Genomic DNA, 23,927 nt, shown 5'->3' with positions numbered 1-23,927 from the left:
TTCCCACCTCGTCAGAGGCTACCCGCCGCTACCTCCCACACCCCACACCCACCACCTTGTATATCCTGTCTTGAGTTTGACACCCTTTTGACACCCCCCCCCCCAGAATCTTCTGGAGTCTTATTTGTTGACGCTGAACACACCCCCGCCCCACCTCCACGTGCACACACACACACACACACACACACACACACACACACACACACACACACACCCAGTCCTGGTCTCCGGATCTCTCGTCCTCTCCACCTCAGTCCCCGTCCGAAGTCTCAAGGTCCCCCTGGCCCTCCTACTCCCATGGCTTTTGGCCAGGTCTCTGCCCTATATTTAGGCAGAAATTGGCAAAGAAAATGGGCTGGGAGGTGATTTCTGTCTTAGCCAACACCTCCCTCTTCCGAGTGCCTTTCTCTGGGGAGGAGAGGAAGGGTACAAAGAGGGAGGGGTAGTGAAGGTTCCCTTCCGCCTGGGGGATGGTTGTGAATGTGCCAGGTAAGAGTGGCTAGGAGTGAGCACTCCTAGACCCCCTGTGGCCCCCAGCCCTCACCCGACTGTTGAGGTGCTCTCATTGCCTGGCCCTGGCCTACAAAGTCGGAGAACAGGGACACCCTTCCTGTTCCCAGCTCGCACCGGGCAAACAGTGAGCTCCCACTAAATTGCTTGTTGATTCAGGTGATAATCCCAAAAGGGACGCAGGGCTTCAGTTGCGACCCTGGGGTGGGTTGTGCCTTTCTGAGGGCGGTGGAGGGGGAGGGGTTGTCTGGACGACGCAAACCTGGAGCCTAGGTTCGAGCAGTGCGGAGTCTCCAGCACTGAATGAATCCTATAGGGACAGCACAACCCAAGAGCTTCCGCGCAACCCAGACCCTAGCTCTCAGCTCCAGTGAGGGGATCGAAACCCAGCTTAAGGTGCCTGGGTTCAGCTTCAGGGCTATCTGCTCCCGGCTTGGTCCCTGTGCTTTTCTCCTGTGGCCCCACCCTGGCCCCGCCCCTTCGCGGTCCCCTGCATCCCTTCCCCGCTACATCGCCGCCCTACAGCCCCCACGCTGTGGCGGCCGCCCGAGACACGTGTGCCCGCGCCCGGCGGGCGTGCGGGGGAGCGCGGCCACGCCTGGTCCGGCCACCATTTCTCGGCGCCCACCCTTTCGAGCGCGGAGCCTGAAACATGAGCCGGGACTCGGAGCGCGCGGTGGCCCCGGGGGTGGTGCCAGCACCCTGCGCCTCGAAGGTGGAGCTGCGGCTGAGCTGCCGGCACCTGCTGGACCGGGACCCATTGACCAAGTCCGACCCCAGCGTGGTGCTACTGCAGCAGGCACAGGGCCAGTGGCTACAGGTAGGGCAACTAACGTCCTGGAGCTGGGCACCTGAAGACCTACCTAAGTGTGAGTTGAGATTTGGGGTGCTGGAGCTACCAGGGCAAAAGAGGAGGTGTCCACCTGCTGCGAGGAAGGGCAGGGCCACAAGGGAGCCGCGGCAGAAAGGAATCTTGGTGGAAAGTGTTCCCAAGTGCAGCTGAGGGTCTCAGCTTGAGGTTGTAGAGCGAGAGGGAAGCTCCCAGGCTAGACCGAAGAGGGAGTGAGGCTCCGGAGTGGAGACACTGCCTGAGGCAGGTATAGGGGCTGTCTTAGGTCACAGGGTTCCCCCTCTATTGGCTGCAGTAGCCATGAGCTTTTCACCCATGAAGCAGGGTGACCAGTGGCGTTAGGGCTGCCAGCTAGACCTTCCTGGTTGGGTAGAATGGAGCTGGGCAGGGCTGGACAGCGACTCCATAGCTCAGACGTCCTGATTAGAGGACTCGGCAGCCTCATAATACCTGTCTCCTCACTGGTTAGGGGAAATCGAAAATTACATGCATGTGACTCCAGTTGAGGACTGCAAGCCCCTCCCCACTCCTTAAAGCCCCCTGCGAACCCAGATCTACGTGCCTGCCTCCAGCACGGGGCTTTTTCCAATGGACACCCATAAACCCAGGGTCACCAGGGCCGTCAGGAAAATGGGCTTCTCTGTAGTCACCAGCTCCCTCTAGTCCCCAGATCTTGGTTCTGAGCCAGTGTCAGGACACTGCCCGCCGGCACTCTGGGCTGTACAAACACCTTTTCAGTTACCATCTCCTGTGGGACACCAGCTTTATCTCAGGAGTGAGAAACAGGGGCACACCTTAGTTGGGAGGCATAACAAAGACTTGGACCGGAGTTCCTACTCAAGCAGGAGTACCCCACCCCACCTCCAGCAGCTCTGGGCCACCGCTTGGCTGTGGCAGTCACGTGCAGGAAGCAGGGAGAATAGACAGCCTGTGACTATAGTGGGGGGGGGGGGTAGCCAGGGCGCCTAGGATCCAGGGAGTGAAGGGGAGGACAGATCATGGGGACCCACAGTTGATGCATGGCACCTCACTAAACACTGATTCTGTGTAGTCCATCCGTCAACTCTGAGTATTTAAATGTCTCTGGGGCTGAGACATCTCATGGTTCAGCGCCCTAGAAGATAAAGGGCCTTCTCCAAACCATAGGTTCAAGGCCCTAGAAAAAATTGGGGGGCTGTGCCACTCCAGGCTATTTCAGGACCATCTGTGACCCAGGCCCTCCCGTAGCATTATGCTGCTTGGTCTGATCCCTGCCTGGTGCACATATTCCTGGGAAGGGCCCATGCAGACTCTTGGTGAGGGGACTTAACAGTCTTCTTGCTACATTTTGCCATTGGTATATGTAGTGCAGGAGGGTGCTGAAGTCAGATGTCGCTCCAGCAGGCAAATCCCTTTGCTGAGTGCTGGGGGCGGGGGGCGGGTGGAGGAGGTCTCCACATTAGATTTGCCCTGCCCACAGCTGGAATCTGCTTCTCTCCCTGGTATCTTCATACTTGAGCAGGACCCTGCTGGTCTCCGAGCCTCAGCTTTACCATCTGCAGTGTGGGCATAGGTAGGCAGGCGTGGGCACAAGACAGGAGGACTCAGGGGAACTTCAGCCTGTGACTGGCCGGGGGGAAAGATGTGCTTTTCATAGACGTGCCATTGGCCTATGGAGTGACCCTTCCAGCCTCCAGCCTGGTACACACGGTGGGAGCCGGGCCACGTGGATGAAAGCAGGCATGGAGTGGCACAGATGAGTGGGAGAGGGGATGGCAGGAAGGCAGGTGACTCTGTGGAGAGGTCCCCCTGTGGGGTTGGCTCACAGAGGGGGCTTGTTGCAGATGGACAGAACCGAGGTGGTGAAGAGCAGCCTGCATCCTGCCTTCTCCAAGGTCTTCACTGTCGACTACTACTTCGAGGAAGTGCAGAAGCTACGATTTGAGGTGTATGACACCCACGGGCCTAGCGGGCTGAGCTGCCAGGATGATGACTTCCTAGGGGGCATGGAGTGTACCTTGGGTCAAGTGAGTACCCATCACGTTGGAAGGGGGTGGGGAGGAGTAGCTTTGAGGGCGGTGATGCCCTCGCCTCAGGGATTCTTTGGGGGGGGGGATGAGCTTCTGGCTCTGCCCACCTCCACTTCTCTTTGAGACTGCAGATGCTGTCCCTGAAGTTGAGATCCTCCTGCCTCAACCTCCTGAGTCCCGCTGTTACAGGAGTGTACCAGCATGCTCACCTTTGTTTCTTAGTTGTTGTGTTGTCTGTTTGTTTTAGACAATCTCATTAGTAGCCCCGGCTGTCCTGGAACTCTCTTTGTAGACCAGGCTGGCCTTGAACTCACAGAGATCCCCCTGCCTCTGCCTCCAGAGTGTTGGTATAACAGCATGCACCACCACACCCAGCGTGTATGAACTTTTTGCATGCAACTAATATGTCTGTGTGCCACATTTATTCTGTGTCCTTGGACCTCAGGAGATGGTGTCAGAGCCTCCAGAAGCAGAGATACAGATGGCTGTTAGCCTCGGTGTGGGTGCTGGGAGCCAAACTTGGGTCTTCTTGCAAGCAGCAAGTGTTCTCAGCTGCTGGGCCATCTCTGCAGCCCCCAGATGTTTTATTTATTTGGTTTTTTTTTTTTTAGGGAAAGAGGAACTGGAGAGACGGCTCAGAGGTTAAGTGCACTGGCTGCTCTCCCAAAGGTCCTAAGTTCAATTCCCAGAAACAACAAGGTGGCTCCCAACCATCTATAATGAAATTGGTGCAGGCTTTACATGCAGGCAGAACATTGTATGCATAATAAGTAAAAATAAATAAATACATACATTTTTAAAAAGGAAAGAGAGGTTTAAAAACAGGATGTCATATAGCTCAAGTTGCCTTGATCTCCCTCCGTAGCCAAGGATGACACTGACTTTCCAATCCTCTTGGTTCCATCTTCCAACCACTGAAATTACAGGCATACAAAACCATACCAGTTTTAGTTTGTTTGCTTTCCCGAAACAAAGTTTCTCTATGTAGCCCTGGCTGACTCACTCTGTAGACCAGGCTGGCCTCTAGCTCACAGATCCGCCTGCTCAGAGCTGGGATTAAAGGCGTGCACCACCGCTTCCCAGCTCAGTTGGAATGTTTTTGGACTGGGTTATATGCTCCTATGTTCCCACTAGGCCTGTTCTAGCATGGCCCCCTCCAGCTGCTGTCCAGTCCCGTTACCAGGTCTTTGTGCCCATTTTAGAGACGTGTTCTCACATGAGTGCATAAACACACAATTTTTCCTTAAGAGTAGTAGGTAAGAATGTGCCCCACTTAATACATGTTGTGTACAAGCCCGGGTTTGATGTCCGCAATGCCACACAAAAGGAAGCAGAAGTAGGAGGATCAGAAAGGCAAGGTCACAGCTGGGCGGTGGTGGCACACGCCTTTAATCCCAGCACTCCAGAGGCAGAGGCAGGCAGATAGATCGTTGTGAGTTCAAAGCCAGCCTGGTCTACAAAGTAATTAAGATCATCCTCAGCTATCTGGTGAGTCTGAAACCAACCTGGATTACATGACATTGTCTTTTAAAAAAAGGGGGGGGGGGATGGCCACTAGAGAGATGGCTCAGTGGTTAAGAGCACAGCCTGCTCTTCCAAAGGTCCTGAGTTCATTCCCAACAACCACATGGTGGCTCACAACCATCTGTAATGTGATCTGATGCCCTCTTCCAGCCTACAGGTGTACATGCAGGCAGAGCACTGTACACAGAATAATGAACAAATAAATCTTTTTTTAAAATACCTTTTTAAAAAGGGCCAGGCATGGTGGTTCATGCCTGTAACCCTAGCACTCAGTAGGCAGAGGCAGGTGGCTCTCTGTGCCTTTGAGGCCAGCCTGGTCTACAAAGAAAGTCCAGCACAGGCAGAGCTGTTACACAGAAAGGTCCTGTCTTGAAAAAGGAGAAAGAACCTGGGAAAATAGCTGACCTGTTAAGAGTTCTTGTTGCACAGACATGAGGACATGAGTTCAAATCCCCAGCTCCCACACCTCTGAGCGGTAGAGACAGGAAAATTACTGGAGCTTGTTAACCAACAATCTAGCTCCAGGATCAGTGAGGGACACTGAGTAAGGTGGAGAGTGACAGGACTCCTGATGTCCTGCTCTGGCCTTCATGCACCCACATTTACATGCACACACACACACACACACACACATCTACATGCACACACACATCTACATACACACACACATCTACATGCACACCCACATCTACATGCACACACACATCTACATGCACACACACATCTACATGCACACACACATCTACATGCACACACACATCTACATGCACACACACATCTACATGCACACACACATCTACAGTCAGACGCATATCAAATGTGATATGTTTGAGCTACTTGAGATCCTGTCTCAACAAAAGAAGAAGAAGAAGAAGAAGAAGAAGAAGAAGAAGAAGAAGAAGAAGAAGAAGAAGAAGAAGAAGAAGAAACCCAAGCAAACAAAAAAAGAAAAATAAATCCACAGTCAGCTCACTACAATCCCAGCCCTTGGCAGGCTGAGGGGGAAGGGCTGCCACTCACTCCACAGAAGCCTGGGCAGCAGAGTAAGATCCTGCCTTAACCACCCCCCAAATCTCCTCCCTTATCCCTCCTCCCTCCCCCCACACACACTGTTCTGCAACTTGGGCTTTTTTTTTGTTGTTTTGTTTTTTGTTTTTTTCTCTTCTTGATTCTTTCCACATCTTCCCGAGCTGACAGCGTGCAGCTCAGTGGCAGGGTTTGCCTCTAACACCTGCGGCTCTAACCCACACAAGGCGGGGGGGGGGGGGGGGGGGGGGGGGGGGGCAGGAAGGGAGTCTCCGTGTTTCTCCCTGCAGGGCGTGGGAGGGGAGTTAGTGCATGGGGCTATCTGACCTAAGGGACACCTCTGGCAACCAGAAGCTACTGCTCTTGCCTTTTCTCCTCTGTGGCCCATGTGACAAGTACGTTGCTGCTACTAGTGGCTGTGCTTTTGCACTGAGCTGCGTGCTGCATCCTTCTTATGCTGTCCTTTATATTAAGGGCTCTGAGACAGTTTCATGTGTCTGCCTCTTGACTAGATGTCATTTCTGTCACCCTGCAGGCTGCCCTTTCCTGCCAGTCCCTTGGCTGTTTCTGTTCTTAAGTTTCCTCTGTGTGGACCACATGGCATGTTCTCAGTGTCTGATTCTCCGTTCCAGCATTCTGTGTGTGACTCATGCCCACCGCTGCCTGGTCAGGGCTCTTTCTCTTTAGATCTTTTTGCCATCCCTACTTTTACATAACAAAGGCAGGGATGAAGTGGGGCACAGTCCCTTCCAGGTTCCCACAGAGGATGGAAGATGGCCCAGGCACAGAAGTATGCAGATACAGGCACGGATACCTTCACATACATGCACACATGCACCACAGTCCAAGCAGGACTGAGCTACATGAACATATATAGACATTCGAGACCACATGCGGATACATGTATGGCCACATGCAGGCTCTGTACTTGAAACACATCTTTGTGCACTGTCAGCACTGCCGTCAAGTTGGCTGACTCATCAGATGCCACAATCTTTTTTGTTTGTATTTTGTGTTCAAGACAGGATTTCTCTGTGTAATAGAGCCCTGGCTTTCCTGCACTCACTTTGTAGACCAGGCTGGCCTTGAACTCACAGAGATCCACCTGCCTCTGCCTTCTGAGTGCTGGGATTAAAGGTGTGACTGACTGCCCAGCAGATGCCACCATCTTTAGCTCTTTTTACCACCAGCCAATAGTAAATGTGAGTCAGAGGGTTCTCTTAGGTGTCAAGGTGACAGCTACCCTGTAAACAGAACCATCCTGGGCCTTCACACACAAAGAGCCACTGATTTTTCCAGGGTGATGTGAAGGCCTGTTTCAGACTAAGACACGCTACCCAAGAGGGTTAGCTCCATCTTGCCCCTTAGACTGTTCCGCACTGGGCAGGTGATAAGCCATGTGCAGCCCAGGCCTGTGTGATGTCATCTCCCTCCTTAAATTAGGAGTGCATTGCTCTATGAGTGAGCTATCTACCCAGTGGGACAGGCGAGGAGATGAGTTCTCCAGGATCTGAGCATTGGGGCCCACATCGGCATGGTCCTTTTAAAGCAGGCACCTGTGCAGAGAAGCCAAGTCTCCCCCTTCTGCCATCCCAGTGCCATTTTGGCTCATTTGGGACAGTAGGGATCCAGAGCAGGGCTCAGAGCTATTCAACCAGCCACCCGACCCCAAGACCAACAAGTACAATCAGGCCAGCTGCATAGTGAGATCCTGGCTAAGGGTTGATGTCCTAGTACGTCTGCTTCTGGTGCCCCGCACGTGTGCCGACTGAGTGTGGTGTGTGGACCACACAGGCAGGTGAGAGCTAAGCCCAGGAGTGATGGAAATCAAGTAACACGTTCTGACAACAGCCGGAAGGCCACCGGAGGCCACCACGGCACGGTGGGGGAGCCAGTGAGCGCAGAAGAGCAAGCCCAGGGGGTGCTAAGCAGTGTTCTCTCTCTCTCCTTTCTCCCTGCCTGACTTTCTTGGTTTCCAGATTGTGGCACAGAAGAAAATGACACGCCCACTGCTGTTGAGGTTCGGCCGGAATGCTGGCAAATCCACCATCACGGTGAGGCCTAGGGCTGAGGTTTTCCCTTTCCCCTCGTGGCTGCGGGGAGGGCTGTCTTGGGAGGAGGTGAGTGAGGGCAGCACCAGTTGGAGTGCTGCTGGGAGAGACCGAAGCCGCCTCAGGGTCAGTGGCAGCTGAGGCAAGCGGGTGAGACGGTGGCCTGGAGCCCATGGGTCCCGTGTGACACACTCAGGTGATAGCAGAGGACATCTCTGGGAACAATGGCTACGTGGAGCTCTCCTTCCAGGCCAGGAAACTGGATGACAAGGTGCGGCTAAGACCCACTGCATGTTGGACCCCGAGCCTCCCGTGAGCTGGCTCACTGGGGAAAAACCTAGTTCCTGTCCAGCCCTGGCCTCCAAACTTCAGAAAGCAAGTGACAGGATGGCAGTGTGTGGAGTCCCTGGCATGCTGCTGTCACAGTCTTGGCTTAGACACTATGTTCATCGTTACTGTTGCATTTTACAGCCATCACTGTCATCACTGTCACTCTCCCAGCCATGTACGCTTACACTCTCGCTGTGTGGGTAGAAAGCTTTTGTTTTGCACCGCAGCATGGCATGCAATCATCAAAGGACCTCTGGCAGAGTACACGTTAAGTGACAGCCCCGGAGAGGACAGTAAAGTCATGGTCTTAAAATGGGACGGACCCTGGTCCACTTGGGTTCTTCTCCTGGGGTGGGAACGGACCCTGCATAGGTATCTGTCTCCCTTGAGATATTTAAGCCTGGACAAGCAAGGGTGGGTGGGGTGTGAACAACTGTTTAGACACCAGGCAGCAGGAGTGAGGAACAGCAGGGCGGGAGGCAGTAAAAACACACCTCCGGAGAGGCCAAGGGTGAGGCACATCAGAAGACAGTGTAGGATCCCAGCGGTGAGTCCTCATCACTGAGGCCTCTCAGGGAATGTTTGCGACTTATTTTATGGCTGGGGAAATTGAGGCTGTGGGGAGGGGGTAAAACACTAAGCTCTAAGGGATGGATGGAGCCAGCCTCAAGCCCAAAGTTGGCTAGCTAGCCCCTTGGCCAGCCCATCCTCTGCTGCCCCAGGACCTCTTCAGCAAGTCGGACCCCTTCCTCGAGCTGTATCGGGTCAATGACGACAGCAGTGAGCAGCTGGTGTACAGGACAGAGGTGAGGGTACCGCGGCCTGATGACAGAGGGCGTCTGGGGTCAAGTGAAGTGGCCAGACACGCACCCAGCATCCTCCCAGACAGGGGGTCGGGTGGGGGGAGGTCGCGGCGGGGGAGGGGGGACGGGGACGGGAGGGGAGGTGGGGGGAATACCCTGGTCCTACGGCTGTGGGGCTTTTACTCCCAAGACCTTCTCTACTCTCTTTCGATGGATGGAATGGAATGGCTGGGTGGACTTGGCTCTCTGTCCGCCCAAATTTAGCGTGGCAGCTTTGTTGTCCCCGGTCCTATTTTTAGGGATACCTGCTTCCTCCTGCAGGGAAACAAGATTTGAGTTACAGCGGGGAGAGAGTTTTCTTTTTGAGACAAATTAATTTGAGTGAAAAGAATCTATTTAAGGTGCCCAGGTGGCTGGAGCGAGGCAGGCGATATTAGGGTCGGGGGTGGGGGTGGGGTATAGGCGACTGGGGGGTGGAGAGTGAGAACGTCTGGGCTACACCAGTTCTGTTTGAAGCTTGTAGCAGGCCTAGTCCCCATGGGGCAGGATACAGGCTGCCACCCACGTGTCCCTTCACTGCTGTTTAGCTCAGGACCTATGACTTCAGGACTCCAGAGCTCCCTGGGCCCCAGCTCCTTTGGGGTTCCCACCCGAGCCGGTCTTTTCTGGCTCACAGGTAGTGAAGAATAACCTTAACCCAGTGTGGGAACCCTTCAAGGTGTCCCTGAATTCACTCTGCAGCTGCGAAGAGACGCGGTCTCTGAAGGTAGGGCGGGATGAAGTAGCGGGAACGACTGGAAACGGGGTCAGGGTTAGGTTGGTTGGAGGAATAGGGACTTGGCCGTGGGGGGCGGGGCCAGGGACCTGGGGGGAGGGGCCAGGGACCGTGGGGGCGGGGTCATGGCCCGTGGGGGCGGGCCAGGGCCCATGGGCAGGTGTCCAGTTCCTCCAAACCTACTGAGGCTTTGCAGAGTTAGGATTTGTGGATAAGGGGAGACGGAGGAGGGAAGTGATGATAAATGACAAGGCTAGAGACCCCAGGTCCTCTGAGGAGGAGCCCACTGAGAGGCCTGGGCTCTCCAGTGCCTGGTCTGGGACTATGACTCCCGAGGGAAACATGACTTCATTGGCGAGTTCACCACCACCTTCGCAGAGATGCAGAAGGCCTTTGAGGAGGGGCAGGTAAGTTGCTGGCCCATCTCGGGCCACAGCTTCTGACTTGTTCTACTGGGTCTCTGGGAGGCTAGTCATTCTACCCCACCCCAGAGAAGGCATGATGGTGACAAAGTGCAGTGACACCTGCCACGTGGGCAGAACAGGGGCCTGCAAGCAAGTGACCGTGTAAGCAGCCATGTGCATCTCTGTGTCAAGGTGGGAGGGGCACCATTCCTGGGACCTGCCTGACCCTCTGTAGCTGGGTGGGTGTGGTGGGAGAGTTGCCCTGGGTTCCTTCTTGGGCCCTGGTGTCCTCCAGGAAGAGAGCTACAGGCTCAGACTGTGGCCGACTTACTGTGGTGCCCAAGGCTGCAGGGTGTGCAGGAGCCAAGCTGGGCCCCTAGCTTGCCTCATATTCTCATCTACACGGCTCTTTCCTAGTCCACCGTGTCCTTGACTGCTCCCCTGTGAAATGGGCATGTCCCCCAGAGAGGCCATCCTGACCTCCATGGCCAGCACGGGCTTGTGCCCACGGCTGGAGACGGTGTTGTGGAGTGTGAGGTCCCCAGCAAGGTGGGGACTTCCACTGCGGGAGGGACCCGAGCAGTGCTGCTCTGGGTGGGGTTTCTGCCTGTCGTCCCTGTCCCTGTCCCTGTCCCAGGCCCAGTGGAACTGTGTGAATGCCAAGTACAGACAGAAGAAACGCAACTATAAGCATTCTGGGGTGGTGGTCCTGGCCGACCTGAAGGTGAGCCTCGGGCCTGCCCAGGGCCCTAGGGAGATGGGTTGATGCCATTAGCTTCTCTGCTGTCGCATGGTTTTCAAGGGCAGAGTTCTGGGGTCCTGATGGGCTTCACTGTCGGGTCTTGAAACACCCGGGAAGACCGAGGGAGGAGGCCTGGAGAAGATGCCCCCACAGACTGCAGTGCCTAGGGCAGATGCCCAGTAGGCGCCCGTTGACACAGGCCTGCTTTTCTGGGCATGGTGGGGCGGGGTCAGGAGTCATGAGTGGCTTTGCCAATGGCCTTGCCTGGAAGCTCCACAGGGTTCACTCCTTCCTGGATTACATCATGGGTGGCTGTCAGATCCACTGCACGGTAAGCCCTTGATCCTGCCATGCATGCTGTCCCCAGCCAGCTGGTCGGGGACTGCTGTCAAACCCCCTGAGCACCAGCCGATGAAGGAAAGGATGCAGGAGTTCAGGACCAGCCCGGGGCCAGCCTCCCACGACAGCATCCAGGCCTTACCTTCTATAAAATTATAGAGACAGGAGGGGGAAACAATTAAAGAGAAAAGACAGGAGTGAGTACTTAGCTAGCAAAGGCTGTAGAGCCCAGTTGGCTTGGCCTTGGGCAGACCACAGACAGTAGTAGGCTGGACAGACGGTCCATCACAGACTCTGCTGCCTGTGTTCATGCACAGCTATGCTGGGCAGCTGAAAGAGCCACGCCCAAGGTGGCCTTGAGGATGATGAGGTGGAAGGCATAGAGGGGACCACAGTAGTTAAGAAAAGTGAGCATTTCCATAGACCTTGTGTCTCTAAGGGGAGCTTAGCTCAAAGATTCTCCTGGAGGACAGAGCCCAGTCGCCCTGGGATTCCAGGGGCCTGGGTAGCCCCTCATCTCATAGGGGACAGTGAACAATTCCAATGAACAGTCAAGCTTGCTTAGAGCTAGGGAAGCCGAGATGCTAGGTCCTTGGCATCCAGCTGGGCCTGGGTACCCTTTGCCTATCTGTTGTGGCGGGGGTGGGGTGGGGAGTGGGAGGGCACAGGTGTGCAGTGAAGTTCATCATCCTGGACATTGCAGGTAGCCATCGACTTCACGGCCTCCAATGGTGACCCAAGGAACAGCTGCTCCCTCCACCACATCAACCCTTACCAGCCCAACGAGTACCTGAGGGCACTGGTGGCAGTGGGCGAGGTCTGCCAGGATTATGACAGGTGTGGCCCCAGCCATCTCTCTGGGCCAAGTGGGGTTTGGGGGGCTCCTCTGAAGTGGCATTATGATTGACACACGATGTGCCAGAGAGGTCATCTCAAACAAGAGTGGGGAGGATTTCTACAGCAGTCCGCCAGAGGCCGACAGTTTACCCAGTAGGCACACGCAGTTCAACTGACTCCGGCAGAACCTTCAGGGGATGGGTGATGTGTCATCTCTAACATGGCCACACACATCTTCACCATGACACAAACCTGGGGTGGATTGGAAACCAGTGGTTTTTTGTTTGTTTTTTGGTTTTTTTTGTTTTTTTCCTGAAACAAGGTTTCTCTGTGTAGCCTCGGCTGGTCTAGACTTACTTTGTAGACCAGGCTGGCCTCGAACTCACAGAGATCAACCTGCCTCTGCCTCCCGAGTGCTAGGATTAAAGGTGTGGGCCACTACGCCCAGCCCTGAAAACCATTTTATAGAGCAGAGGACAGTCATGGAGGTTGGGGTGACTGGCCAGCAGGGGCTGAGAGCAAACCCAGGTAGTCTGGCCTCTGAGCTCCTTAACTATGGCCCAGAGCCCCGACCCAGAGTCACCCCTGCCTATGGAACCCTCCCTCTGTGGGAGAGCAGAGGATATGGTGGGGGGAGGGGCAAAGTAGGTACTCTTCAGTAGATACAACCTCGTGTCAGGAAGCCACCTAAGCAGGGTCTTCAGGAAAGACGAGGAAGCCCGCTCCCATCTACTGTCAGCTCTGCCTTTTCCTGCCTGTGCTCATGGGTGACCTCCCATCACAGTTCCTCAGTTTCCCCTATGTGGCACGCCTATGATCCCTACTCCTGACCCAGCAAGGCCCAGGCCTCCTAGTCTCTCTGTAGTGTCTACCTTGACTCACCGCGGGGGCCGCCAGGTTCCTGAAGCCAGCAGTTTTGCCTCTTTTCCAGTGACAAGCGATTTTCTGCTTTGGGATTTGGAGCCCGGATCCCTCCCAAGTATGAGGTAGGAGAGTCCTGGGCTGGGGCCCTACCCCTATACCTACCTATCTCCCTAGACCTCCGTCCTCCCCAGGAAGGAGTGTCTTGGGTACAGGAACCCTGGGTGCCTCCATTCCCTTTTGGGAGAAGGGCGGAGGGAGGGGAGGTCCTGGCCTATAGGCCGGAGAACAACTGTTGGCTTCTTAGGGGATGGAGCTATAGGTACGACACATGCTCTTATCGGAAGATCAGTGACAAATCAGTATAAAGAGATGATGCTGTATAAAGAGAGAGGGTTTATTGGTTAATGTACCTTAGAAGATGCAGTTGCTGTTGGGTCCAAGCGCTAAAGTAATTGCCCAACATTAGGCTGGATGCCTGTCTGCCTCCCCTTTGCCTTCCTCCCCCATGGAGCTTTCTACATGGGCTGCAGAAGCTACAAACCAACTTCTCCCACTGTAAGTGGGAATCGAGTGGTTCCTGGGAAGGTCCTGGCTGACTCTTGTCCCCACCCAGGTGTCCCATGACTTTGCCATCAATTTCAACCCTGAGGACGATGAGTGTGAAGGTAGGAGCTGGAGGTGGGTTTGGCACAGCGCTGCGCTGGGCCAGGCTCACCCCTCTATCCCCTGCAGGAATCCAGGGCGTGGTAGAGGCCTACCAGAACTGCCTGCCTAAGGTCCAGCTCTACGGCCCCACCAACGTGGCACCCATCATCTCCAAGGTGGCCCGCATGGCAGCAGCTGAGGAGCGCACAGGGGAGGCCTCTGTAGGTGACTGGGAACAGGGACTGCATGCATCCAGCTGTGGCACCAGTTAACTCTGTGTGTGTGTGTGTGTGTGTATGTGTGTGTGTGTGTGTGTGTGTTGTGTGTTTGTGTGTGGTGTGTGTGTGTGTGTGTGGTGTGTGTGTGTGTGTGTGTGTGTGTGTGTAGTAGCAGTGAGAAGCTGGGGGCGTGGTTATCTGGCGGTGCAAAGGCGGCCAGGCAGCATGGGGTGTCATGAGGGAAGAGCTCAGCTTGTCAGCTATGGCTCCCTCGAAGCTCCAGGCAGTCAGTTTTTGTTTTGGGCAGAGGACTGAATTAATCACCTCAAAGTCAGCCCCTGGCTATCCAGGACAGACACTGGTTTACCTCAGTTTCCCTGCCTTGTGTCCCCTCAGACCAGACCACAAGTGTCATATAGCTTTCTTTTAGGCATCCTTGAAGTGCCTTAAAACGTTTCCTTAGGATTGCATTCTGCTCTTTCTAGCCGTGCGTGTATGCTGCTGAGACACAGCTGGCCTGTCGCTTTCTCTTAATTTTTCATTTTGGAAAAAAAAAATCGAATTTACAAGTGACCAGACTAGTACACGCCTTCTGGCTCTCCACTTGGTCATAGTGTCTGCCAGTTTGCCGCTCCCCTGTCCCTCCCTCCACCACTGCAGGCTAGCTTTGGGTGAGTTCTTTCAGAGCAGATTGTAACTTGACCCCCAGACACCAGCCTCTCACAGGCACCAAGCTCACTCTCTCGGGAGCATCACCCTCAGGAACTTCACTTTTATTTGGTGTTGGGGCACTGAGCCCAGTTTTCACACAGTAGGCAGAAATGTAAACTTCGTTGCCAGCCTAGGAAAGGTTTATTTTGTTTTCAGTGGTTTTGTTTGGTTTTTAAACAGCTCCTCACTCTATATATATCCCAGGCTGGCCTGGAACTCACTATGTAGTCTAGGTTAGCCTTGTACTTGCTGCAGCTCTCCTGCCTCAGGCTCCTGAGCTGCCACCACACACAGTTTCTTTTCTCTCTCTCTCTTTTTTTTTTCTTTTTTTTTTTTAGGCAGGGTTTGTGTAACAGCCCTGGTTGTCCTGGACTCACTTTGTAGACCAGGCTGGCCTTGAACTCACGGAGATCCTCCTGCCTCTGCTTCCCAAGTGCTGGGATTACAGGCATGCGCCACTGTGCCCAGCTGAAGTTTTTGTTTGTTTGTTTGTTTGTTTTTAGGATTTGTTTATTATGTATACAGTGTTTTGCCTGTATGTGTGCCTGCACTCCAGAAGAGGGCACCAGATCTCATTATAGATGGTTGTGAGCCACCATGTGGTTGCTGGGAATTGAACTCAGGACCTCTGGAAGAGCAGGCAGTGCTTTTAACCACTGAGCCATCTCTCCAGCCCAAGCAACAGTAATTTACCATTAGGATTGTCATGAGTATTGTGTTGTACTTCAGCAAAGACAGTTTTAGCAAAGCATGGCTGCTGCAGAGCTACACACTGAAGGGGCTCCTCCAGGAGGGGACTGGAGCTAGCTATGGTGTGTGTGTGTGTGTGTGTGTGTGTGTGTGTGTGTGTGTGTGAGAGTGTGAGTGTGTGTGTGTGTGTGTGTGTGTGTGTGTGTGTGTGTGTGTGGCTTTGAGAGAACCCAGGGACCAGCACCCTGACTTCTTCCCTCTGCCCCTAGCAATACTATATATTGCTGATCCTCACCGACGGTGTGGTGACAGATATGTCAGACACCCGAGAGGCCATTGTGCGCGCCTCCCATCTGCCCATGTCCGTCATCATCGTTGGGGTGGGCAACGCTGACTTCACGGACATGCAAATCCTGGACGGGGACGATGGCATCCTGCGTTCCCCGAGGGGTGAGCCTGCGCTCCGGGACATCGTCCAGTTTGTGCCCTTCCGTGAACTCAAGAACGTAAGTGGCTGGGGAGCGGGGATGGCGTTGGGAGGTGGGTCCTCCATGCATACATGGCGTCCCTGCTAGGACGTGGCCCCGCCCTGTTTGTGTCCAGCCAAAGAGCAGCCCCTGGGGACGGCTCCCTAGTCAGTCTGAGCAGTGGGCTTCTGACCCTAAAATCTATGACATAAAGAGAGCAGTCGGGGGGTGAGGGTGGCGGGCTCTGTGGACCTAGCACTCTGCTCCCCACGCCCGCTTCACAGTAAACACAACACACAGATTCTCTCTCACACACACACTGCATGTGTGCATAAGGGAACACACGGGTGGATAGCTGGGCCTGGTGGCCCCATTTCACCTTCAGCTCGTGCCGTTTCCTACTTACTGAACCGGGAGAGATGAAAGGGCTGGGTGGGGACCCCAGCAAAGACACACTTGGGACAGTGTGGACATCTACATCAGCTATTGTTGGGACAGTCTAGGAGTTTAGTGGTTGCATTTTCAGTCTGTGTCCTCAGAAGCTCAACTGACTGCTAAGTCACATGTCCCTTAAGTAGATTGGAATCCTGTGTCTGTGACCCAGATAGGAAGGAGGCTGAGGATACAGAAGGCCCTCAGATGTAACCACGCTGTCTCTAAACCCAGGCGTCCCCTGCGGCTCTGGCCAAGTGTGTGTTGGCTGAGGTGCCAAAGCAGGTGGTTGAGTACTACAGCCACAAGGAACTGCCTCCACGTAGCCTTGGCAACCAGACTGGAGAGGCTGGTCCCAGCTCAGCACCATGAGGAGGCCAGGCGAGGGGCTCTGAGCAGCATGTGTGCCTACAGCATCTCCCGAGCCCCCAGAGTTCCCTCTGAAGCATCACCCAGCCCAGGCCCCAGCCCTGCTCCTAGGATCTGCTGGCCTGGCCCAGTGACCTGCTCCCTAACACGAAGACATTCAGGCCTGTGGAATGGCAGAAATGAGCAGCCACCCCCTCTTCCCCCTCCCCTTCCCCCCTCCCCCCTCCCCCCATGCCTGGGCCTCCCTGCACCCAACAGGCATGGAGCAGGGTGTGCTGAGTACTGGAGGGGCTCTGGCAGCTCGCTATGGAAAGGGTGGGGGTGGAACTGGAAACTTTGGCCATTTGATCCCATGGGAAGGGGCAGTACCCCAATCCTTGAGGACACTTATGTCTAGACACTTTGTCCCCATAGGTTTCTCTGTCCTGTCTGGTGTCAGTCCAACCTGTAACCATACCTGAGACCCTGAGGCCTGTGGGGGTCTGTGGGAGGTGGCTTTGGGTATATAATAAAGTAATCCCGGATCCTCATAGCCTTGTGCCTTCTCCACCTGGTGTGACTGTCCGTAGAACTGGGCTCACCAGGTCACACACACACACCAGTAGTCTGGTCTCAGCTGCTGCCCTGAGCGACTGTGGCTTGCACTCAGGACTCACCACACACCGCAAGCTGTCCGCCGAGGGCAGCTTCCACCTGTCTGAGTGGGGGTGGATTTCTAATTGAGATTTCCTCTCAATTATCTTGTCTGAGAAAAACAAATTGTCCCAACCCCGAATCAGACCCACCCATCTATCAATCTATCTATCTATTCCAGGTCTATTTTTAGCTACTGATTCATCTCCTGTTAAGCCCGGATAATAGGCATCACCATGGCAACCTGGCTACGATTCCGGAAGGGCCGGTGGATGTTTGCTTTCTTTGGGGACAGAGAGGACAACCAGAGAAATGTACTATCCGTGGAACCTCAGCGGGGCGGGAGGTTCTACTGGGTCTGACCCAGTCCCCACAGTGCAAGAGCCGGACAATTCCCAGAAGCCTTTGCCTTGGTTCTTTTCTGATGAAGCCAAGGGGTCCGGGATCCCAGCAGCAGCAGCAGGTGGCAGAGAGTCGGGGAGGGCTAATGCATATAGGAGGGTCAGTGTGGAAGGCTTGGGGCAGCCACTGCGCTGCCCTGAGGGGTGAGGAAAGAGGACCTTCGTCCTTCCAAGAGCTGGCTCAGATCACAAAGCAAAGAGGATGCAACTTTCATTCAGCACTTGAGAAACCTGGGCCAGACGTGTGTCCCAGGCTCTTTCTTCCCAAAGGAATCAAGGCTCAGATCAGTGGAGAGGCTTCTCCAAGTCAGACCCTGATGGCAGCAGGCCCAGGACTTGCTCAGCAAAGTTCCTGTTTTCACACCTTTTGCTACATTAAAGTGTGTGAGCCATGTGACTTTGGAATCCAGAGGAGCTTGTGTGAAATGAAGTCCTGAAAAGGCAGATAGAATGTGTTCCCAGATATTTAGAATCTTCCAAGGGCAGGGCGTGGTGGTGCACGCCTGTAATCCCAGCACTCGGGAGGCAGAGGCAGGCAGATCTCTGTGAGTTCAAGGCCAGCCTGGTCTACAAAGCCAGTCCAGGACAGTCAAGGCTACACAGAGAGACCCTGTCTTAAAAAACCAAAAAAAGAAAAAGAAAAAAAGAAAAAAGAATCATCCTATTTAAATTGGAGGCCTCACTCTTGATCATGGCAAGACTCCAGGGTGAAGAGTTTCCAAGTTGGTTGAACTTTGGGCCCTTGAATGGCCAAGAGCCGCAGAGCCCACCACGCTGGGACGTGCCCAGGAGGTTGACTCCAGCGTGCTGTGGTACCAGGTCTCCTCTACAGGCTCGTAGTCAGGCTAATAAGCTACAGCTTTTAAACACCTGTGGGCTTTCTTTCTTTCTTTCTTTCTTTCTTTTTTTCGTTCATTCTTTTTGGTTTTTCGAGACAGGGTTTCTCTGTGTAGCCTTGGCTGTCCTGGACTTGCTTTGTAGACCAGGCTGGCCTCAAACGCACAGCGATCCACCTGCCTCTGCCTCCCGAGTGCTGGGATTAAAGGTGTGTGCCACCACACCTGGCCACCTGTGGACTTTCAACAGCGGTTAGCCAAGATGGGGGGGGGGGGCTCCATGTGAGCGTGTCTGATCCTTTCTTCTTGTCTGTCATGGATGAGTATGGCTGCTTACCTGGGCTTTGAGTTTATCCCATTGAGAGCTGGGCTTACATTCTGTCTTATGAACTTGGGTGATCATGGAGTCCAATGTAACTTCCACAGCTAGGTCATAAAAACACCAAGTGCCAAGTGGTCCCAGAGAGCAGATGTAGTCGATCTCACTAAGTTCAAGGCCAGCCTGGTCTATATAGTGAGTTCAAGGTTAGCTAGGGCTACATAGTGAGGCCCTGTCTAAAAAACAAAACAAATGTTGGGCAGTGGTGGTGGTGCATGCTACTTATCCCAGTACCTGGGAGGCAGAGGCAGGAGGATCTCTGAGTTCAAGGCCAGCCTGATCTACAGAGCTAGTCCTAGGACAGCCAGGGTTACACAGAGAAACACTGTCCTGAAAAACAAAAACAAACCAACAGGCACAACACTCCCCCCAACAGACACACACAAATACCAAGTACCATCTTGCCCAGTTAAGAGATTAGCCCTCAAGAGCAGCCCATGGCCTGTGTGATGAGAATAAGCCTGCGGGCCCAGTAGGCTCCAATCCTGCAGTAGGCTCCAATACATCGCAAAATGGGCAAATGGCCTCAGAGACCCCCCTGTGGTTTCCCCCTCCCAGCCAGCTTAAGCTCAGCCCTGGCAGATGCCACTGTTGACAGAGGAAAGACCGCAGACAGAGCCACACAGCTGTGCAGGCAAGACTCCTCCTGCCTTACAGAAAGTTGATTGAGAGGATCCATGTTCCTTATACCCAGAGCACGATGCTTCAGCTTGACCTCCCAGGCGCTCTGACACAACAGCTAACGCCTTCTGTAGGAGGCTGGGTGGGTGGCATCCAGTCTGGTCTCTCAGTCTAAGGGACAGCCAGCCGAAGTTCTGTCCTTGGAGTTCTAAATGCGCTCCCACCTCACTGTCTGTCCCCCTCCCGTGGTAGAGCACGGGGCCTGGGAGGCCAAGCTCTGCCTGGCTGGCTTAGTGCCCATCCTGTTCCTTCCCCGAGCTAGGCGGGATGGAGGGGGTGGGAAAGATTAGCCCCGTCAAGGCTGTTCTTTCTCCTGCTGCTGCTGCTGAGAGGAAGTGCGGGCAGGAACCTGTGACTAAGTGCCTGTAATTGGTGTGGGGGCTGCAGAGCTGTCAGACAAGCCCCACGCAGTCCGGCCAGTCGCACTAGAGCTGTGAGTGAAGCTGTTTTCCTCCACCACCTGCCCCTCGCCTGTCCTCCTGCTGGGTGGATACCCTTCACTGTGGGCTGGCCCTGGGGGGGCGTGTCCTTCTGCTGGGTGGATACCCTTCACTGTGGGCTGGCCCTGGGGGGGGCGTGTCCTCCCTGCTCCCTCTCCTCTCTCTCTCTTCTACCTCTTTTCTCCCCTCCCCCTCTCACCAGATCTTGCACCTGTATACAATGAAGTATTCCTCTCTTCCCAGTACTCTGTAAGCTTTTGCTTGAATTCCCTCAGCAGCCCCACGTGATGGCCTACTATGAGTGCGCTTCATGGAACAGGGAGTGGGGAGGCTGAACTCAGAGAAATGAACCAGTTTAGGCAAGAGTACACTGCAGAATCATGAGCTGGGCCTTCCAGGCTGCAAAGCCTTGGTTATGTGTGCGTGTGTGTTTAGACATGTGTCTGCGCGCATGCAAATATGTGCATGTGTGCTGCTGTTTCACCAGGTGTCCGAGTGTGCTTGTGTGCATTTGGGAAGGGCCCCGGTCTTCGGTTGCTTCGCCACTGAAGCCTCTTTGCAAAACTCTCCCAGCCACACCTGGGGTTGGTCTACTCTGTGGGGTTTTATTCCAACAGCAACATCCAGATATAGGGAGTGCTATTTGCAGGGTCTAGGTGAAGCCTGCTTCTCTCTTGAATAAGTATGTCATTGCCCACGGTTTGCAGATGGGCACTGGCCTCTGGAGGCCAGTGCAAGAAAGAACATCAAAACCAGGGATTAGCTGGCTGTGTGGAGTTTGCCCTGGGTAGCCTCAACCCCAGAAGGTTCCATTTTGCAACTAAAGACAGCATCTCAGCCAGAGAAGGTAGGGTAAGAAGTCATCTGTTTGGGGGGCTAGGAGTTACACATCCTTTTGGGCTGGCTGGCTGCCTCTGCTGTGGGGTAGGGGAGCTGATGGTCAGGGGCTAAGGACTAAAGCCTCTTAGCACCACTAGGTTGCACTGAGAAATAACCTGGGCATCAGGAAAGGAGGTCCCTGGGAGGCAGGGGTCGGGGAGAGGCTCTTCCCTTGTTCTGGACTCCATCTTTGAGGGCATCTACTTTAGCAGCTAGGATGAGACTTGGGGACATAGCCCTACCACACCCCCATCCCCTTCTCAGCCAGGGTCACAACCCTGACCCTGTGCAGTCCTGAGGCCTAGACTTCAAGGCAATCTTTGGTGAGATTTTAGGATGCTAGAAACCAAGCAGATCTCAGGCATCTTGTGAGCGATGCACCAGGTCTCTTTCTGACTCAGTGGTTTCTCTTTCCTCCCAAGACTAGAAGTGGTCCAGGCATCCGGCCCCCAAGTGAGAGTCTGGCACAGGGTCGGTGTGTCCTTTGAGACTCCATACCATTCCCAATTCCAGCCTATACCTCTAAGAGAATTTGCTCTTAGTGCCTCAGCACCATCCTAAGTCTTTGCTGGACTCATCCGAGAATGCCATGGGTCCATCCTCCATCGCTAGCTACTGGGGCCCGAGACAAGTATCTATGCCTCTTTGTGGCCTGGGAGCACTTCCCTAACTGGTCACAAAGTGCACCAACTGTTTTCGCTGGGCTTTAGGTCTTACATACATGGGGTCATGGTGCACTCACTGCCCTGTGGAGATCAGCGTGTGTGTCACTCATTCCCCTGTCGTTGCTTCTGTGTCATACATCTTTCTGTAACTAGGGGGCTCCTCTGGACATCCCCAAACTCAGTTTTATCAAGCTGACCTGTTGGCCCCGGGGTAAGCCCAATTCATTCAGAAGAGCTACCCTTCCAGAACACTTGCTGCCCTTTGTGCTTTCATCCCAGCCCTTCTGAGCATGTGGCAAGTCCTGGGACTTGGCTTGCTTTTCTTTCTCTGCTGCTGAGGTCCAGCGCTTGTAGGCTACTGGGGCCTCCTGGGGTTTTGTTGTTGCTTTGAGACAAGGTCTCACCATGTAGCACTCACTGGGTGACTTAGAACTCTCTAATGTAGACTAAGAAGACCTTCAACTCCCAAAGATCCACCTGCCTCTGTCTCCCAAGTCCTAGGATTAAAGGTGTGCCCCGTCACTGCAGGCTGTCTCTTTGGTTTTGAGGCAGGGTCTTATATAGGCTGCTTACTGTGGGGGGGGGGTGCTGGGAAGCTGTGCAACTGGGGGAGCCTGTCTGGAGCAAGAGTGAGGTCCAGAGGTGCCCAAATCCTTGAAATCATGTCCTGAGACTGGCAGGAACAGGGCAGCTTCTTCCCTGTTCTGGGCTTGCATGTTCTCGCACATGTAGCCTTGAAACCCCTACCTCTGCCACCTTTGAGGTACCTTGGTGGCCAGGTTACAGGTTAAACTCCCTTTCTCCTCTCCCCTCCCCCTCCCCTCCTGGTTTTTCAAGACAGGGTTTCTCTGTGTAGCCTTAGTTGTCCTGGACTCACTGGCCTTGAACTCTGGAATTAAAGTGCTGGAATTAAAGGCCAGCGCCACCATCGCCTGGCCAATGTTTGCAACCATTGTAAAGAGCATCTGTAATGAAATCTGGGAACCTCTCCCTTGGCTATGGCCAGTCAATTGTCCTTTGAGTATGAGGACTTGGGTTGCTAAGAGCAACCCTGTGACTAGGACAGATCCTCCTTGGAGCTCTTATCTTTCTTTTGTCTTTTCTCTTTCTCTTTCTTTCTTTCTTTCTTTCTTTCTTTCTTTCTTTGAGACAAGGTCTCTCTACATAACCCTGGCTATTCTGGAACTCATATGTAGACCAGGCTGGCTTTGAACTCATATCCACCTGCCTCTGCTTCCTTACTGCTGGGACTAAAGGTGTGTGCCACTATGCCCGGTTTCATGTAGTTATCTTAACGGTTAGACAGTGGAGAACCAGCTCTCTGCTGTGTGGGGGGTGGGGACACATTTCTGCCATACTTTTCTGCTTGCTCTAAGCTCTCTGAAATGGGCTTTTCAGGAAGCTGGGGAGATGGCTCAGTTGGAAAAAATTAAAAGCTTGCTGCACAGTTATGGGGCCTGTAGCTTGGATCACTAGAACTTGAATAAAAAGACAGGTCCACTGTGGGCATTTCTAATTTCAGCACTGGTAGACAGAACCTGGTCCAGGAACTCCAGGCTTAATGAGAAACCCTATATCAAAAAATGAAATAGAGATGCTGAGACATAGCTCAGCAGTTAGGAGCATTTGATGTACTGGGCATGGTGGTGCACACCTTTAATCCCAGCACTTGGGAGGTAGAGGCAGGCAGATCACTGTGAGTTCAAGGCCAGCCTGGTCTGCAAAGCAAGTTCAGAACAGCCAAGGCTACACAGAAAAACCTCATTAAAAAAAAAAAAAAGCACTTGCTGTTCTTCCAGAGGACCCAAGTTCAGTTCCTGGCACCTAAGTTCGACAGCTTGTAACTGCCTGAAACTCCAGCTCCAGGGGATCTGACATCCTCTTCTGGCTTCCAAAAGTACTCACACCTGTGCATACACATAAATAACACGCAAGTAAAATATTTTTCAAAAGCTTATCTTAAAAAAAAAGATGAGGATTGATTGAAGAAGATATCTAATGTTTTGTTATTGTTGTTGTTGTTGTTTTAATCTAGACAGGGTTTCTCTGTGTAGCCCTGGCTATCCTAGACTCACTTTGTAGACCATTCCTGGCTAAGACACCTGATGTTAATCTCTGGCTTCCATAGGCATGGACATATAGTGCATACATATTTATTTGCACACGTGCACACATACAGACACACGCAAAGGGCTCTGCAGGATTGGACATGCAGGGTTGAATCAAAGAAATCAGGAGTAGAGTGGACCTGTGGGATTCAGGTTATGTGACGTTCTAGGGTTGGGGTGTGAAAGAGGCTTGGCTGCAACAGACCTTAGCACAGCTGAATCCATGACAGAAGATCCATTCAGGGCCGTAAAACTCAGCACGTAGACAACGCTACCAAAATGAAAACAAAGACCCTAACCCATCGAAGC

General features: G+C 53.7%; 1 protein-coding gene across 1 annotated transcript; it reads left to right on the top strand.

The window, feature by feature from the left end:
* The first annotated feature begins 987 nt into the window (after positions 1 to 987).
* On the top strand, positions 988 to 17,115 carry CPNE7 (copine 7). The gene is made up of 15 exons (XM_084757087.1): positions 988 to 1,330; positions 3,184 to 3,366; positions 7,899 to 7,973; positions 8,167 to 8,241; positions 9,023 to 9,106; positions 9,780 to 9,869; positions 10,187 to 10,285; positions 10,920 to 11,006; positions 11,296 to 11,355; positions 12,067 to 12,200; positions 13,132 to 13,186; positions 13,678 to 13,729; positions 13,797 to 13,930; positions 15,598 to 15,834; positions 16,462 to 17,115. The coding sequence occupies exons 1-15, from the start codon at positions 1,163 to 1,165 to the stop codon at positions 16,597 to 16,599; spliced, it is 1,671 nt and encodes a 556-aa protein (XP_084613213.1). The 5' UTR covers positions 988 to 1,162; the 3' UTR covers positions 16,600 to 17,115.
* The last annotated feature ends 6,812 nt before the right edge of the window (positions 17,116 to 23,927 follow it).

Source organism: Acomys minous, assembly GCF_964271855.1.
Source record: "Acomys minous genome assembly, chromosome: 14".
NCBI lineage: Eukaryota > Metazoa > Chordata > Mammalia > Rodentia > Muridae > Acomys > Acomys minous.
This window is presented reverse-complemented; position numbering and strand designations above follow the sequence as displayed.

Bases quoted from the DNA above. Each gene is read 5' to 3' on its own strand.
- CPNE7 (XM_084757087.1), top strand. From the start codon at position 1,163: ATGAGCCGGGACTCGGAGCGCGCGGTGGCCCCGGGGGTGGTGCCAGCA. The intron at 13,187-13,677 runs GTAGGAGAGTCC...GTCCCCACCCAG, and splicing joins GGATCCCTCCCAAGTATGAG to GTGTCCCATGACTTTGCCAT. The intron at 13,931-15,597 runs GTAGGTGACTGG...CTCTGCCCCTAG, and splicing joins AGCGCACAGGGGAGGCCTCT to CAATACTATATATTGCTGAT.